This window comes from Salmo salar, chromosome 28, assembly GCF_965601325.2.
Source record: "Salmo salar chromosome 28, fSalSal1, whole genome shotgun sequence".
Lineage (NCBI taxonomy): Eukaryota > Metazoa > Chordata > Actinopteri > Salmoniformes > Salmonidae > Salmo > Salmo salar.
In genome coordinates this window covers 2,974,941-2,987,944 of record NC_138318.1, presented here as the reverse complement: position 1 = coordinate 2,987,944, position 13,004 = coordinate 2,974,941, and the positions used below count along the sequence as shown (strand labels likewise).

The 13,004-nt window shown below is 40.9% G+C and overlaps 1 protein-coding gene across 2 annotated transcripts; it reads left to right on the top strand.

The window, feature by feature from the left end:
• The first annotated feature begins 127 nt into the window (after positions 1 to 127).
• On the top strand, positions 128 to 11,789 carry LOC106589265 (disintegrin and metalloproteinase domain-containing protein 8). 2 transcript variants are annotated; one of them, XM_014178996.3, is made up of 22 exons: positions 128 to 305; positions 624 to 730; positions 865 to 938; positions 1,025 to 1,103; positions 1,242 to 1,318; positions 1,740 to 1,938; positions 2,102 to 2,167; positions 2,904 to 2,966; positions 3,223 to 3,392; positions 3,628 to 3,852; positions 3,968 to 4,145; positions 5,848 to 5,937; positions 6,492 to 6,687; positions 7,009 to 7,111; positions 7,293 to 7,458; positions 7,558 to 7,638; positions 7,732 to 7,816; positions 7,955 to 8,075; positions 8,200 to 8,374; positions 10,423 to 10,473; positions 10,590 to 10,661; positions 10,832 to 11,789. In XM_014178996.3, the coding sequence occupies exons 1-22, from the start codon at positions 194 to 196 to the stop codon at positions 10,889 to 10,891; spliced, it is 2,550 nt and encodes an 849-aa protein (XP_014034471.1). In that variant the 5' UTR covers positions 128 to 193; the 3' UTR covers positions 10,892 to 11,789. The 2 variants fall into 2 exon arrangements, with proteins under 2 accessions (XP_014034471.1, XP_014034470.1); XM_014178995.3 differs by having other exon boundaries at positions 10,829 to 11,789.
• The last annotated feature ends 1,215 nt before the right edge of the window (positions 11,790 to 13,004 follow it).

Here is a 13,004-nt window from a genome sequence, read left to right as displayed (position 1 = left end):
CCCCAACCATTCTCTTTGTGATCTTTGCTTACAGAATTCAACCATTCCTAGGTAACAGTAAACAGTATTAATAATCTGGACCGGTTTTCCGGTAATATGTGATGTCATGATTGCTACGCGCAACGGCTGCCCTTTGCTGATAACGTAGGCTACATAACGGAGAGGCGGGACTGGTACCTTACAGAGCTTCTTAATGTCTGTGTTCAGTATCCGTGCAATACAGCACACTTGTGAAACTCAGGGATATTACGCTCCAGCCATGCGATACACTCTCTATATATTCCTGTTATGCATCACCTATTGTGGTAAGTTGAACATATATATTTATGGTTTAATATGTACTATCTGAAGTTTTTTTATATAAAATAATGGGCTTATTATGAACAATTGGATGAAATACAAAAAGGTGTATTTTGCTGTTCAGTACTGTATTTGTAAGGACAGTAAGGCTACCTAATTAGCGCATCTGTTAGGATAACGCATTTAGACATTATATATAACATTGCAATGATTATAACTCGTATGATGCTCGTCATATGATCAATGTCTAGACTTTAAATTAATAGCAATTACTATAAGAAATAGATAAACGTTATAATAGGTCTGGATGTCTGTTCTTTTAGTTGTACTGGCCAAGGGCGCACGGACATTAGATCATGTGGAGCGCTACGATGTCGTCCGACCTCTGAGACTGACTGGTCGGGTCAAAAGAAACATTTTCTCAAACCAGGTGCTTACATCCCGTTATCTTTTCTCTATAATTATGTAACAGTGGTTCCTGTAAATTAGGGAAATACAGGGGGGGATGTCATAAAGAGGAGAACAGCGTTTCATTGTTGACAACTAACAACATCTTACCTATAGGTTTATCCTGATGGGCTACAATATGTATTAACCATTTCTGGAGAGAACCACACAATTCATCTTGACAAAAATAGGTACATAGTTTTTAACCATCCATTAATTACTAGATGTGTTTTGGTAGCAAGTTTAGTAGGAGTTATTTTAATTGTTCTTTTCATAGGCAACTTATTGGGAGGCATTTCACTGAAACGCACTATTCTGAAGATGGAAAGCGGGTGACAACGTTTCCAAATTATGAGGTATCTGAGCCGTTAAATATAATAGCCTAGATTTGTGTCACTTTGTTTTGTTTCATTGCATGCTGTACACATTTAATGTGTACAGTATTTCAAGAGAAGCTCAAAACCAATATTTTTACTAATTTCATCTTCCTTTAGGACCACTGCTATTATCATGGTCATATTCAAGGCATTGAGGATTCATCTGTTAGTGTTGGAATCTGTTCTGGCATTAGGTAAGTGTGTATTTCTGCATATTTCCTGTTTTCTATCGGCAGTTTCTGAACTTTCTGAACTAGTTCGCGATCATTACATTTCTCAGGAAATAAAACTTCTCGTTTGAGAAATTCAACATTGCTACATTTCCACATATGTGTAATTCAAATCACTGAGAAATTTGTGGTTGAAATTATTTTTGAAAGCGGTCTTAGACATTTAGAAATGTACCCGTCTTTTATGACGTAGCCTCTGCTGACATTTCACCTACAAGACAATGATTAGAGTTGCTATACTGAATAGCTTACTGCCTTTTGATGTTGATTATTCATACTATATCATATCATTGGAGTAACAATGCTATTTGAATTGGGGAGAAACTGATTGTCCGTGCCTTGCAATTCAACACTCAGTAAACCGCTCACTGATGTGTCTTCCCAGTGGCTTTGTGAGGGCTGAGCAGAAGGTCTACTTGATTGAGCCTTTAGGAGACTCTGCCGATGGGGAGCATGCTCTGTACAGGCAGGAGCACCTCAGAGCCAACGAGGCCAGCTGTGGTCACTCCAACGACAGCATGGTCTATGACCATGACAAGGGCCCAGCCCCCAGACTCTCAGGCCTCTTCAAGTCCAAAGGCTGGGTATGCAGTTACTTACTACTGCTTCCTTTTGTTACTTAGTTGCAACAATACACATCCAAAGATAGTGATCAGGGTTCATGTTTTCTACTAGTTGTATTTATCTTGTAAGGAGAGTCCAATGTTGATTACCTCCCTTTTTTTTTTTTTTTTTTTTTTTTTTTAGAAAAGTAAACCCATCACTGGACCTCAAAGATTTGTGGAGATGTATCTGGTGGCTGACTACACAGAGGTATATTATGTATCAACATTGATTTTATAGTTTGAAATGTTCCATTCGCACAAAAAGCTTATTTCCCTCAAATGTTGTGCACAAAGTGATTTACATCCCTGTTAGTGAGCATTTCTCCTTTGCCAAGATAATCCATCCACATGGCATATCAAGAAGCTGATTTAAACAGCACGATCATTACACCAGGTGCACTTTGTGTTGGGGACAATAAAAGGCCACTCTAAAATGGGAGGTTTTGTCACACAATACAATGCCACAGATGTCTCAAGTTTTGAGGGAGCGTGCAATTGGCACGCTGACTGCAGGAATGTCCAGCGGAGCTGATGCCAGAGAATTTAAGGTTCATTTCTCTACCATAAGCCGCTCCAACGTTGTTTTAGAGAATTTGGCAGTACATCCAACTGGCCTCACAACAGCAGACCATGTGTAACCATGCTAGTCCAGGACCTCCACATCCGGCTTCTTCACCTGCAGGATCGTCTGAAACCAGTCACCAGGACAGCTGATGAAACTGAGGAGTATTTCTGTCTGTGATAAAGCTCTTTTGTGGGTGGGCCTGTGCCCTCCCAGGCCCACCCATGGCTGTGCCGCTGCCCAGTCATGTGAAAGCCATTGATTAGGGCCTACTGAATTTATTTCAATTGACTGATTTCCTTATATGAACCTTAACTCAGGTAAATGGTTGCATGTTGCATTTATATTTTTGTTCAGTATATGTATTTTTATTTTTTTTCAGTACAAAATATTTGGAAGCGAAACGAAAGCTCGGATGCTGGAAATTGCCAATCATGTTGATAAGGTACCTTTTCAAGGAAGTCCTCTACTTGTGTGTCATTTTGTATGTTTGTATGTGAATGGCTGCATAAGCATAGTTAGGGCCAGGAGATTTACCTGACCAGGTCCAGGCTCTAATTCTAGGTTCTTAGGATGCTTTGTTGAATCGCTTACGGTTTATAATCCGGGTTTAGGGCCAGGAGTTTTCCCACCTAGCTCTAGTACGTGTATCTTATATTCACGAAGGAGTTATTGAAAAGATCGCCATCTCTGCTTCCTAGTTGTATCGGCCATTGAACATCCGGGTCATGCTGGTGGGGTTGGAGATGTGGACTACCAGGGATCACATTGACGTCACAGCCAGTCCTGAGAACACCCTGGATAGGTTTCTCCAGTGGCGTCAAGACGACCTTCTAAAGAGGGTAAAGCATGACAATGCCCAGTTTGTCACGTGAGTAATAAGCCTTATCTTTATTTTTTGTGTTGATGAAAGGAACTGGATTGCAATTAATCACAATTTTTCCATGACATTGTTTGATATTATGTACTGTAGAAAATGTAAATATAAAATGTGGTTTTTAATGTATAAAATTGGAACGATGGACAAATGTCTCATTTTGTGCGGTCTGCAAAGCTAATCACAGTTCTAAAGCTTTTCCCCAACATTTTGTTGTTGTTTTTAACAGTGGTAAAGATTTCTTGGGCGATACTGTCGGACTGGCAAATAAACTTGCCATGTGCACTGGAAGTTCAGGTGCAGTCAACCAGGACCACAATAGAAACCCAATTGGCATTGCCTCGACCATCGCTCATGAGATGGGCCACAACCTGGGCATGTCCCATGATACTTCAGGCTGCACCTGTGGGACATCGCTGTACAACGACAACTGTGTCATGGCAGATCGGCTCAGGTAAAGACAAAAACACTCATACATTACACAATTACTCACACATTGACACATTGAGGCATTTCCTATGTTATTATGTTAGTCATTCTAAAGTGAGCCATAATTCCCACACCTTCAGGTCAGTGTACCCAGAGCTGTTCAGTGGCTGCAGTCAGGAGCAGCTGAGTGACTTCCTGGAGAGAGCCAATCCCAGCTGTCTGCTGGACACACCCGGCTCTGACAGGCTGTATGTGGGGCCAGCCTGTGGCAATGCCTTCCTGGACCCTGGAGAGGAGTGTGACTGTGGAACTGTGGAGGTTAGTCAGGCTCCATGTACAGTACCAGTCAAAAGTTTGGACACACCTACTCATTGCAGGGTTCTTCTTTATTTATACTATTTTCTACATTGTAGAATATTAGTCAAGACATCAAAACTATGAAATAACACATATGGAATCATGTAGTAACCAAAAAAAGTGTTAAAAAAATACAAAATATATTTTATTTGAGATTCTTCAAAGTAGCCACCCCTTCGCCTTGAACACAGCTTTGCACACTCTTGGCATTCTCTCAACCAGCTTCACGAGGTAGTCACCTGGAATGCATTTCAATTAACAGGTGTGCCTTGTTAAAAGTTAATTTGTGCAATTTCTTTCCTTCGTAATGCGTTTGAGACATCAGTTGTGTTGTGACAAGGTAGGGGTGGTATACAAAAGATAGCCCTATTTAGTAAAAGACCAAGTCAAATAAGCAAAGAGAAACGACAGTCCATCATTACTTTAAGACATGGTCAATCAATCCAGAAAATGTCAAGGACTTTTAAAGTTTCTTCAAGTGCAGTTGCAAAAACCATCAAGCGCTATGATGAACCTGGCTCTCATGAGGACCGCCACAGGAAAGGAAGACCCAGAGTTACTTCTGCTGCAGAGGATAAGTTCATTAGAGTTAACTCCACCTCAGATTGCAGCCCAAATAAATGCTTCAGAGTTCAAGTAACATACACATCTCAACATCAACTTTTCAGAGGAGACTGCGTGAATCAGGCCTTCATGGTCCAATTGCTTCAAAGAAACCACTACCTAAGGACACCAATAAGAAGAAGAGATTTGCTTGGGACAAGAAACGCGAGCAATGGACATTAGACCGGTTGAAATCTGTCCTTTGGTCTGATGAGTCCAAATTTGAGATTTTTGCTTACAACCGCCGTGTCTTTGTGAGATGCAGAGTAGGTGAACGAATGATCTCTGCATGTGTGGTTCCCACCGTGAAGCATGGAGGAGGTGTGGGGGTGCTTTGCTAGTGACTCTGTCTGTGATGTATTTACAATTCAAGGCACACTTAACCAGCATGGCTACCACAACACTCAGCAGCATACGCCATCCCATCTGGTTTGTACTTAGTGGGACTATCATTTGTTTTTTTAACAGGACAATGACCCAACACACCTCCAGGCTGTGTAAGGGCTATTTGACCAAGGAGAGTGATGGAGTGCTGCATCAGAGGACCTGGCCTCCACAGTCACCCGACCTCAACCCAATTGAGATGGTTTGGGATGAGTTGGACCGCAGAGTTAAGGAAAAGCAGCCAACAAGTGCTCAGCATATGTGGGAACTCCTTCAAGACTGTTGGAAAAGCATTCCTCATGAAGCTGGTTGAGAGAATGCCAAGACTGTGCAAAGATGTCATCAAGGCAAAGGGTGGCTACTTTGAAAAATCTAAAACCCTTGAATGAGTAGGTGTGTCCAAACTTTTGACTGGTACTGTATGTACACTGCCATTGATTATATTGTCTTACACTATTCCTCTGACTCAATCAAAGGTTTGGCTTTGTTATAAGGATGACAAACATTTTCAAACGCTTATGAAAGGGAGACAAAATATACACATGCATGACTGCTTTGCACCGTAAATGACATTTTTTGGATGACTGACTTTTATAAATGATTCATTTGAGAGTGGTAAGATGAAATAGTTATTTTGTCTTTTGTCTCGGACTGGTGTGTCTTTTGTCCCTCATAGGAGTGTAAGAATCCCTGCTGTGACCCCACAACCTGTCGCCTCACTGAGGGATCCAGCTGTGACCATGGAACATGCTGCGAAAACTGCCAAGTACGTGCATTTTTTATCTTTATGTAAAGCCATATTCAAATCTGGGTGCTTTATTAAACCTATGATTGAATGACTCAGACCAGCTGGTAACGTCCATCTCTGATCTCTCTCTGCTCACCACAACTTGGACAGACACACCCAACCAACAACAACTAATAACCACTAATAACCACCAGCAATAAAAAAGAGCATAGCCATAAGAGAAGTAGGGTTCGGCTCCATAAAGAACAGATGGGTGGATTGAGAAACCAGGGTTGGGATACTAGCAATAATACCAGGAAACAGACTGATGCTCTTGTGTTTCCCTGTACTGTACTGTCCATATCCTTCCTCAATATGACAGTCAGGGGACTGTAAGAAGCGGGCCTAGTCAGTCATCAAATAAAATCTGTACTGTATGAACCAAACTTGGCATCTAACCAAGAATCATACACTTTGCTGTAGTAGTAATGTCAGATTTTTAGCAGACATTTTTGTTAGCTGTATTAGTTATTAATCTGTTATGAAGTTACTTACTCAACCAATGAACTATTTGTTCTCCATTCAACCTTCAGCTTAAACAGGCAAGCAGTTTGTGTAGAACAGCTTCCAGTGATTGTGACCTGGCAGAGTATTGCACTGGAACTTCAGAGCATTGCCCAGAAGATACCTTTAAAATGAACGGGAATCCTTGCAACTATAGTCAGGGGTACTGCTACAATGGGCAATGCCCAACACTTCAGCAACACTGCAAGAGACTGTGGGGACCAGGTACTTGTCTTTACATACATTAAGTACATAGCCAATGATGTTTCTTACACTCGTAATGGAAAACTGGATCTATCAATTATCTATTAATTTACACTACACTAGTTACGACACAGCGCAACCATCCATAACCGTATGACGTTATTTCATTAACACAAAGCAGAACCCTTCCAGAAACAAAATAGGCCTAGATATAATCTCCTTCAGTTAGTGCAAGTTAAACATCATATTGTGATTTGTGCAATGATGATAATCTGCAGTAAGAATTCCTGTCATATCCTGTGGAACCAAAAAGTCATAACTGTCATCTCTCTTATCTTCTAGCGGCACAAGTAGGCACGGATTCTTGCTTTAATCTAAACCTGGGTGGCATTGAAGGAGCCCACTGCGGAAGGACCAAATATGGCTTTGCGCATTGCACACCACAGTATGTCCACTCCCATCTGTCACATTGACTTCCTGTGTTTTGACATTTCCATTTCCTGACATTTCCCATCACACAATGTCCCTTCCAAGGCAATTTACAAATAATAGAAAACAGCTATTACAAGACTTCCGTAAGTTTGTGTTGTGAAGAAACACATTGCCATATTATTTTCTTCTCCTAGGAATATAAAATGTGGAACGCTATTTTGCTCGGGAGGGGATGAGTATCCCATCACTGGGCAGAAGGCCTCCTATACATTGAGGGGAACATGCAACATAGCAGTGGACCAGGATAAGATAAGAGCCCTCGACATGGTCCCAACAGGAACCAAATGTGGAATGAATGAGGTAAGACTGTTTCTGAATTCCAAATCATCCCTCGAGAGGGCCTATTGGAATTCATATGGGTGTGCAAATGAAGTGAACAATTCATCTTTGTTTCCATAGGTTTGCTACGATCACAAATGCCAAGATGTCAAAGTCTATGGTCAAATGGAGGACTGTTCATCAAAATGCCACAACAATGGGGTGCGTGCATTGATTGTTGATTTTGAGTTGTTAGTAAACTTCCGCTCGAATTGTTTGGACATAGTCATCACAATCATCGCACTCTTTTGTTAGATTTGCAACAACAAGGGACAGTGCCACTGTAACCCAGGTTGGGCTCCACCCTACTGTGACGTCAAGTATTCAGACTTGCCTCAAGGTATGCCTCATTCACTCTGTTGTGACATGCATTGTGGTTTATGTATTTCATATCATGTGCTACATTTTGTAAAGGTAAACCTGAATAGTTGATAAAAATGGACATCTTTTAATGATTAGTAATGTTTTGGTTTTGCAGACCAGTTTGGGGTGGTAGCTGGTGTCTCTGCAGCGATAGCTGTCTTGTTGCTGCTCACTTTCCTGGTTGCAGGACTGATGTGCTGCAAGAAGGACAAGAGAGAGAACTACATTTCTAAAAGGTGAGTTTATTTTCCACCAACGTATTATTTGTATTTTTTTGTGAATGCCTCTTCAGTTGTCATTTCAAATGATTTGGTACACAATCAACATATTGATGTGTTATGTATTGATCTGTATTTGAAGGAAAGTCCACTCTACTCCGGGCCAGTTGAACCCAATGTTCCAGGAGAGGAGTGGGAAGGGTAATTCTCTTAGCAAGCCCCCCCAAATCAGCCAACCCACCTTCATGGAGTCATCTGCAACACAAGCCTGCACCCCTCTGTTTGTCACTGTGGTCCCTTCCAGGCCCCCTCCACAGGTGAGCTTCATGAGCACAACATTATCTTAACATTACCACTAGTCCAGGCAGATAGATAAAGGCCTATTATGTGGAATCACTAGTAGTATCATGTTACACATAACATACATATACAGTTGAAGTCGGAAGTTTACATACTTAGGTTGGAGTCATTAAAACTCGTTTTTCAACCACTCCACAAATTTCTTGTTAACAAACTATAGCTTAGGCAAGTCGGTTAGGACATCTACTTTGTGCATGACACAAGTAATTTTTCCAACAATTGTTTGCAGACAGATTATTTCACTGTATCACAATTCCAGTGGGTCAGAAGTTTACATACACTAAGTAGACTGTGCCTTTAAACAGCTTGGAAAATTCCAGAAAATGTCATGGCTTTAGAAGCTTCTGATAGGCTAATTGACATCATTTGAGTCCATTTGAGGTGTACCTGTGGATGTATTTCAAGGCCTACCTTCAAACTCATTGCCTCTACTTGACATCATGGGAAAATCAAAAGAAATCAGCCAAGACCTCAGAAAAATAATTGTAGACCTCCACAAGTCTTGTTCATCCTTGGGAGCAAACGCCTGAAGGTACCACGTTCATCTGTACAAACAATAGTACGCAAGTATAAACAACATGGGACCACGCAGCCGTCATACCGCTCAGGAAGGAGACGCGTTCTGTCTCCTAGAGATTAACGTACTTTGGTGCGAAAAGTGCAAATCAATCCCAGAACAACAGCAAAGGACTTTGTGAAGATGCTGGAGGAAACTGGTACAAACGTATCTATATTCACAGTATAACGAGTCCTATATCGACATAACCTGAAACTCCGCTCAGCAAGGATGAAGCCACTGCTCCAAAACCGCCATAAAAAAGCCAGACTACGGTTTGCAACTGCACATGGGAACAAAGATCGTACTTTTTGGAGAAATGTCCTGTGGTCTGATGAAACAAAAATAGAACTGTTTGGCCATAATGACCATTGTTATGTTTAGAGGAAAAAGGGGGAGCCTTGCACGCTGAAGAAAACCATCCCAACCGTGAAGCACGGTGGTGGCAGCATCATGTTGTGGGGGTGCTTTGCTGCAGGAGGGACTGGTGCACTTCACAAAATAGATAGCATCATGAGGGAGGAAAATTATTTGGATATATTGAAGCAACATCTCAAGACATCAGTCAGGAAGTTAAAGCTTGGTCGCAAATGGGTCTTCCAAATGGACAATGACCCCAAGCATACTTCAAAGTTGTGGCAAAATGGCTTAAGTACAACAAAATCAACGTATTGGAGTGGTACAAAGCCCTGACCTCAATCCCATAGAACATTGGTGGGCAGAACTGAAACAGCGTGTGTGAGCAAGGAGGCCTACAAAACTGACTCAGTTACACCAGCTCTGTCAGGAGGAATGGGCCAAAATTCACCCAACTTATTGTGGGAAGCTTGTGGAAGGCTACCCAAAATGTTTGACCCAAGTTAAACCATTTAAAGGCAATGCTACCAAATACTAATTGAGTGTATGTAAACTTCTGACCCACTGGGAAGGTGATGAAAGAAATAAAAGCTGAAATAAATCCTCTCTACTATTATTCTGACACTTCACATTCTTAAAATAAAGTGGTGATCCTAACTTACCTAAGACAGGGAATTTTTACTAGGATTTAATGTCAGGAATTGTGAAAAACTGAGTTTAAATGTATTTTGCTAAGGTCTATGCAAACTTCAACTGTATGTAGTTCCTATGTAATATATAATAATATCAACAACAATTGAAACAGCTGCTGAACTTGTAGAGATAGCCTGCCTAAAGTAAAGTACACATGTTTTGAGTAGACTAAGGAGATTTGAAAAGGAAAATAAATGCAGACTAAGCGGAGAGCAATATTTTGTCTTACAACCATCAAAGTGCTTGCCTGCAGTGCTGCCACAGTCTTGCATTGAACCGGTGAGCTATGCCAATTGAAATACTGAAACATATCATGTTACTAAACTCAGGAATCTTAGAAACGTACTGTATACTGACGTACCAAACTTGTACATTTTCTTTATTCAATTTTTTTATCAGACTAAACCCCTACCTCCATCAAAGCCTTTGCCGACTCTGAGTAGCACACCGGTAAGTCATTTCATCCATTACAGTTAATAACATGTTGACATTTAATAACAACTGTATAACAATTAACTACACAGTCTCATGAACTCATTATCAATTGGTGTATATTGTTCTGTTAGAAAATCAAGCATGTTGTCCCAGTGCCACCAGTCAAGGCCACAGCACCAAAGGTACCCAGCAAATACCCACAAGTAAGTGTTCATTTAACACACTTATTGTAGTCATGTCTTTTGTCTCCTGAAACCATGACATAGCACAAAAGTCAAATAAAAAAATGACTTTGTTGGTAATTCCTTATGAAACCAGAATTGAAGGGCATGTTTCAAGATGGCTGTCTAACTGATCCCTGTGTGTTCAGCAGACCTCAGGAGGAGCAAGCCACAAGATTGCACTGAAGCCTCCCCCCATGCCACGTCGATGATGACTGCTGCATGTAGCAGTATGTTGACTCATAGGAAGACAGACCTTTGATGAGCCCAGTTCTTATTTCAGACTCGAGGAGGTCCTGAATGACCGAGCCTAATATCAACTGTGGAGAATGTCTTTGAAAACTCAACATCAACATAGTGATGTCTCAGAATGTGCTTCTCAACCACTGTGGAAAAGTGGTTTGGAAAATGCTGGAACAGATTGCTGGTGCATTTCTCATGCAGTGTTTTTCTTTCTTCAATTATTGTATGTAAAAAAAACATGTTACAGTAGACCATTCCTTTTGACATGAACCTAGCTGTTGCACTTGTTTTTATAGGTTACCTCTGTTTGCACTTTTTACAAGGGGGAGAGCCTAATTCTACTTTGGAATTCTTGTACTTATGAATGTTAATTTACTGTTTCATGATCTCAAGCCAGTGTGCCTTTAAAAAAAATAAGTATTACATTGATGTTAGTTATTGTTTTAAAGATATTACCAATGAATGGTACAAGTGAGAGGTACAGTGCCTTCAGAAAGTATTCACACCTCTTGACTTTTTCCAAATTTTGTTGTGTTACAAAGTGGGATATAAATGGATTTAATTGTAATTTATTGTCAACGATCTACACAAATCTAATGTCAAAGTGGAATATCTTGATTTGGAGAAGTATTCAACCTCCTGAGTCAATACATGTTAGAGTCACCTTTTGCAGCGATTACAGCTGTGTGTCTTTCTGGGTAATTTTAAGGGCCAGATTCCGACCCGAGTTAAGCACGTAAATGGAACGTAATTCCTTTTTCTGCACTTTTCTCTATGCGTATTCTGACCTTGAATTTAAGCAGGAGAATAGCGTTTGGGTAGACATCGAATAAATGAAGGTGTGTCTACAGATATGCCATATTCTGACCTTGACTTAATTCCCTAATAATTCCACCACCTTTATATGTGAGGAAACCATGAATGAGGTCTAGCAAACCTACCGGTTCCAAGTGGATGGAAATAACACTATTCTCTCCATGCACTATATTTTACAACTTGATAACAGCTATTGATAAGTGCTACAGAAATGAGTAATCTGTTTGGATAAGAGAATTGTACAACAAAAATATAAACGCAACATGAAACAATTTAAAATATTTCACTGAGTTACAGTTCATATAAGGAAATCAGTCAATTTAAATAAATTCATTAGGCCCTAGTCTATAGATTTCACATGACTGGAAATACAGATATGCATCAGTTGGTCAAGGATACCTTCGAAAAAACGTAGGGTCGGTTAGATGAATGGCACGACAATGGGCCTCAGGATAGCTTATGCCTGCCCATACCATAACCCCAATGCCACTCTGTTCACAATGTTGACATCAGCAAACCGCTCACCCACACGATGCCATCTGCCCAGTACAGTTGAAACCGGGATTCATCCATGAAGAGCACACTTCTCCAGCAAGCCAGTAGCCATCGAAGGTGAACATTTGCCAACTGAAGTTGGTTACGATGCCAAACTGCAGTCAGGTCAAGACCCTGGTGAGGACGACAAGCACCCAGATGAGCTTCCCTGAGATTGTTTGTGCAAAAATTATTCTGTTGTGCAAACCTATAGTTTCATCAGATGTCCAGGTGGCTGGTCTCAGACGATCCCGCATGTCAAGAGGCCAGATGTGGAAGTCCTGGGCTGGCATGGTTACACGTGGTCTGCAGTTGTGAGGCCGGTTGGACGCACTGCCAAATTCTCTAAAACGACGTTGAATGCGGATTATGGTAGAGAAATTAACATTCAATTCTCTGGCAACAGCTCTAGTGGACATTCCTGTAGTCAGCATGCCAATTGCACACTCCCTCAACTTGAGACGTGGCATTGTGTTGCGTGACAAAACTGCACAATTTAGAGTGGCCTTTTACTGTTCCAAGCACAAGCTTCTTGATATGCCACACGTGTCAGGTGGATGGATTATCTCGGCAAATGAGAAATGCTCATTAACAGGGATGTAAACAAATTTGTGCACAAAATTTGAGAGAAATAAGCTTTTTGTGCGTATGAAAAATTTGGGGGTTATTTTATTTCAGCTCATGAAACATGGGACCAACGCTTTACATGTTGAGTTTGTATTACACCCTACT

What these genes read in the sequence shown, in the direction of transcription:
- LOC106589265 (XM_014178995.3), top strand. Translation starts at nt 194, where the DNA reads ATGTCTGTGTTCAGTATCCGTGCAATACAGCACACTTGTGAAACTCAG. An exon ending in GACAATGCCCAGTTTGTCAC is followed by an intron (nt 3,393 to 3,627) that starts GTGAGTAATAAG and finishes TGTTTTTAACAG; the next exon opens with TGGTAAAGATTTCTTGGGCG. An exon ending in GAGAACTACATTTCTAAAAG is followed by an intron (nt 8,076 to 8,199) that starts GTGAGTTTATTT and finishes CTGTATTTGAAG; the next exon opens with GAAAGTCCACTCTACTCCGG.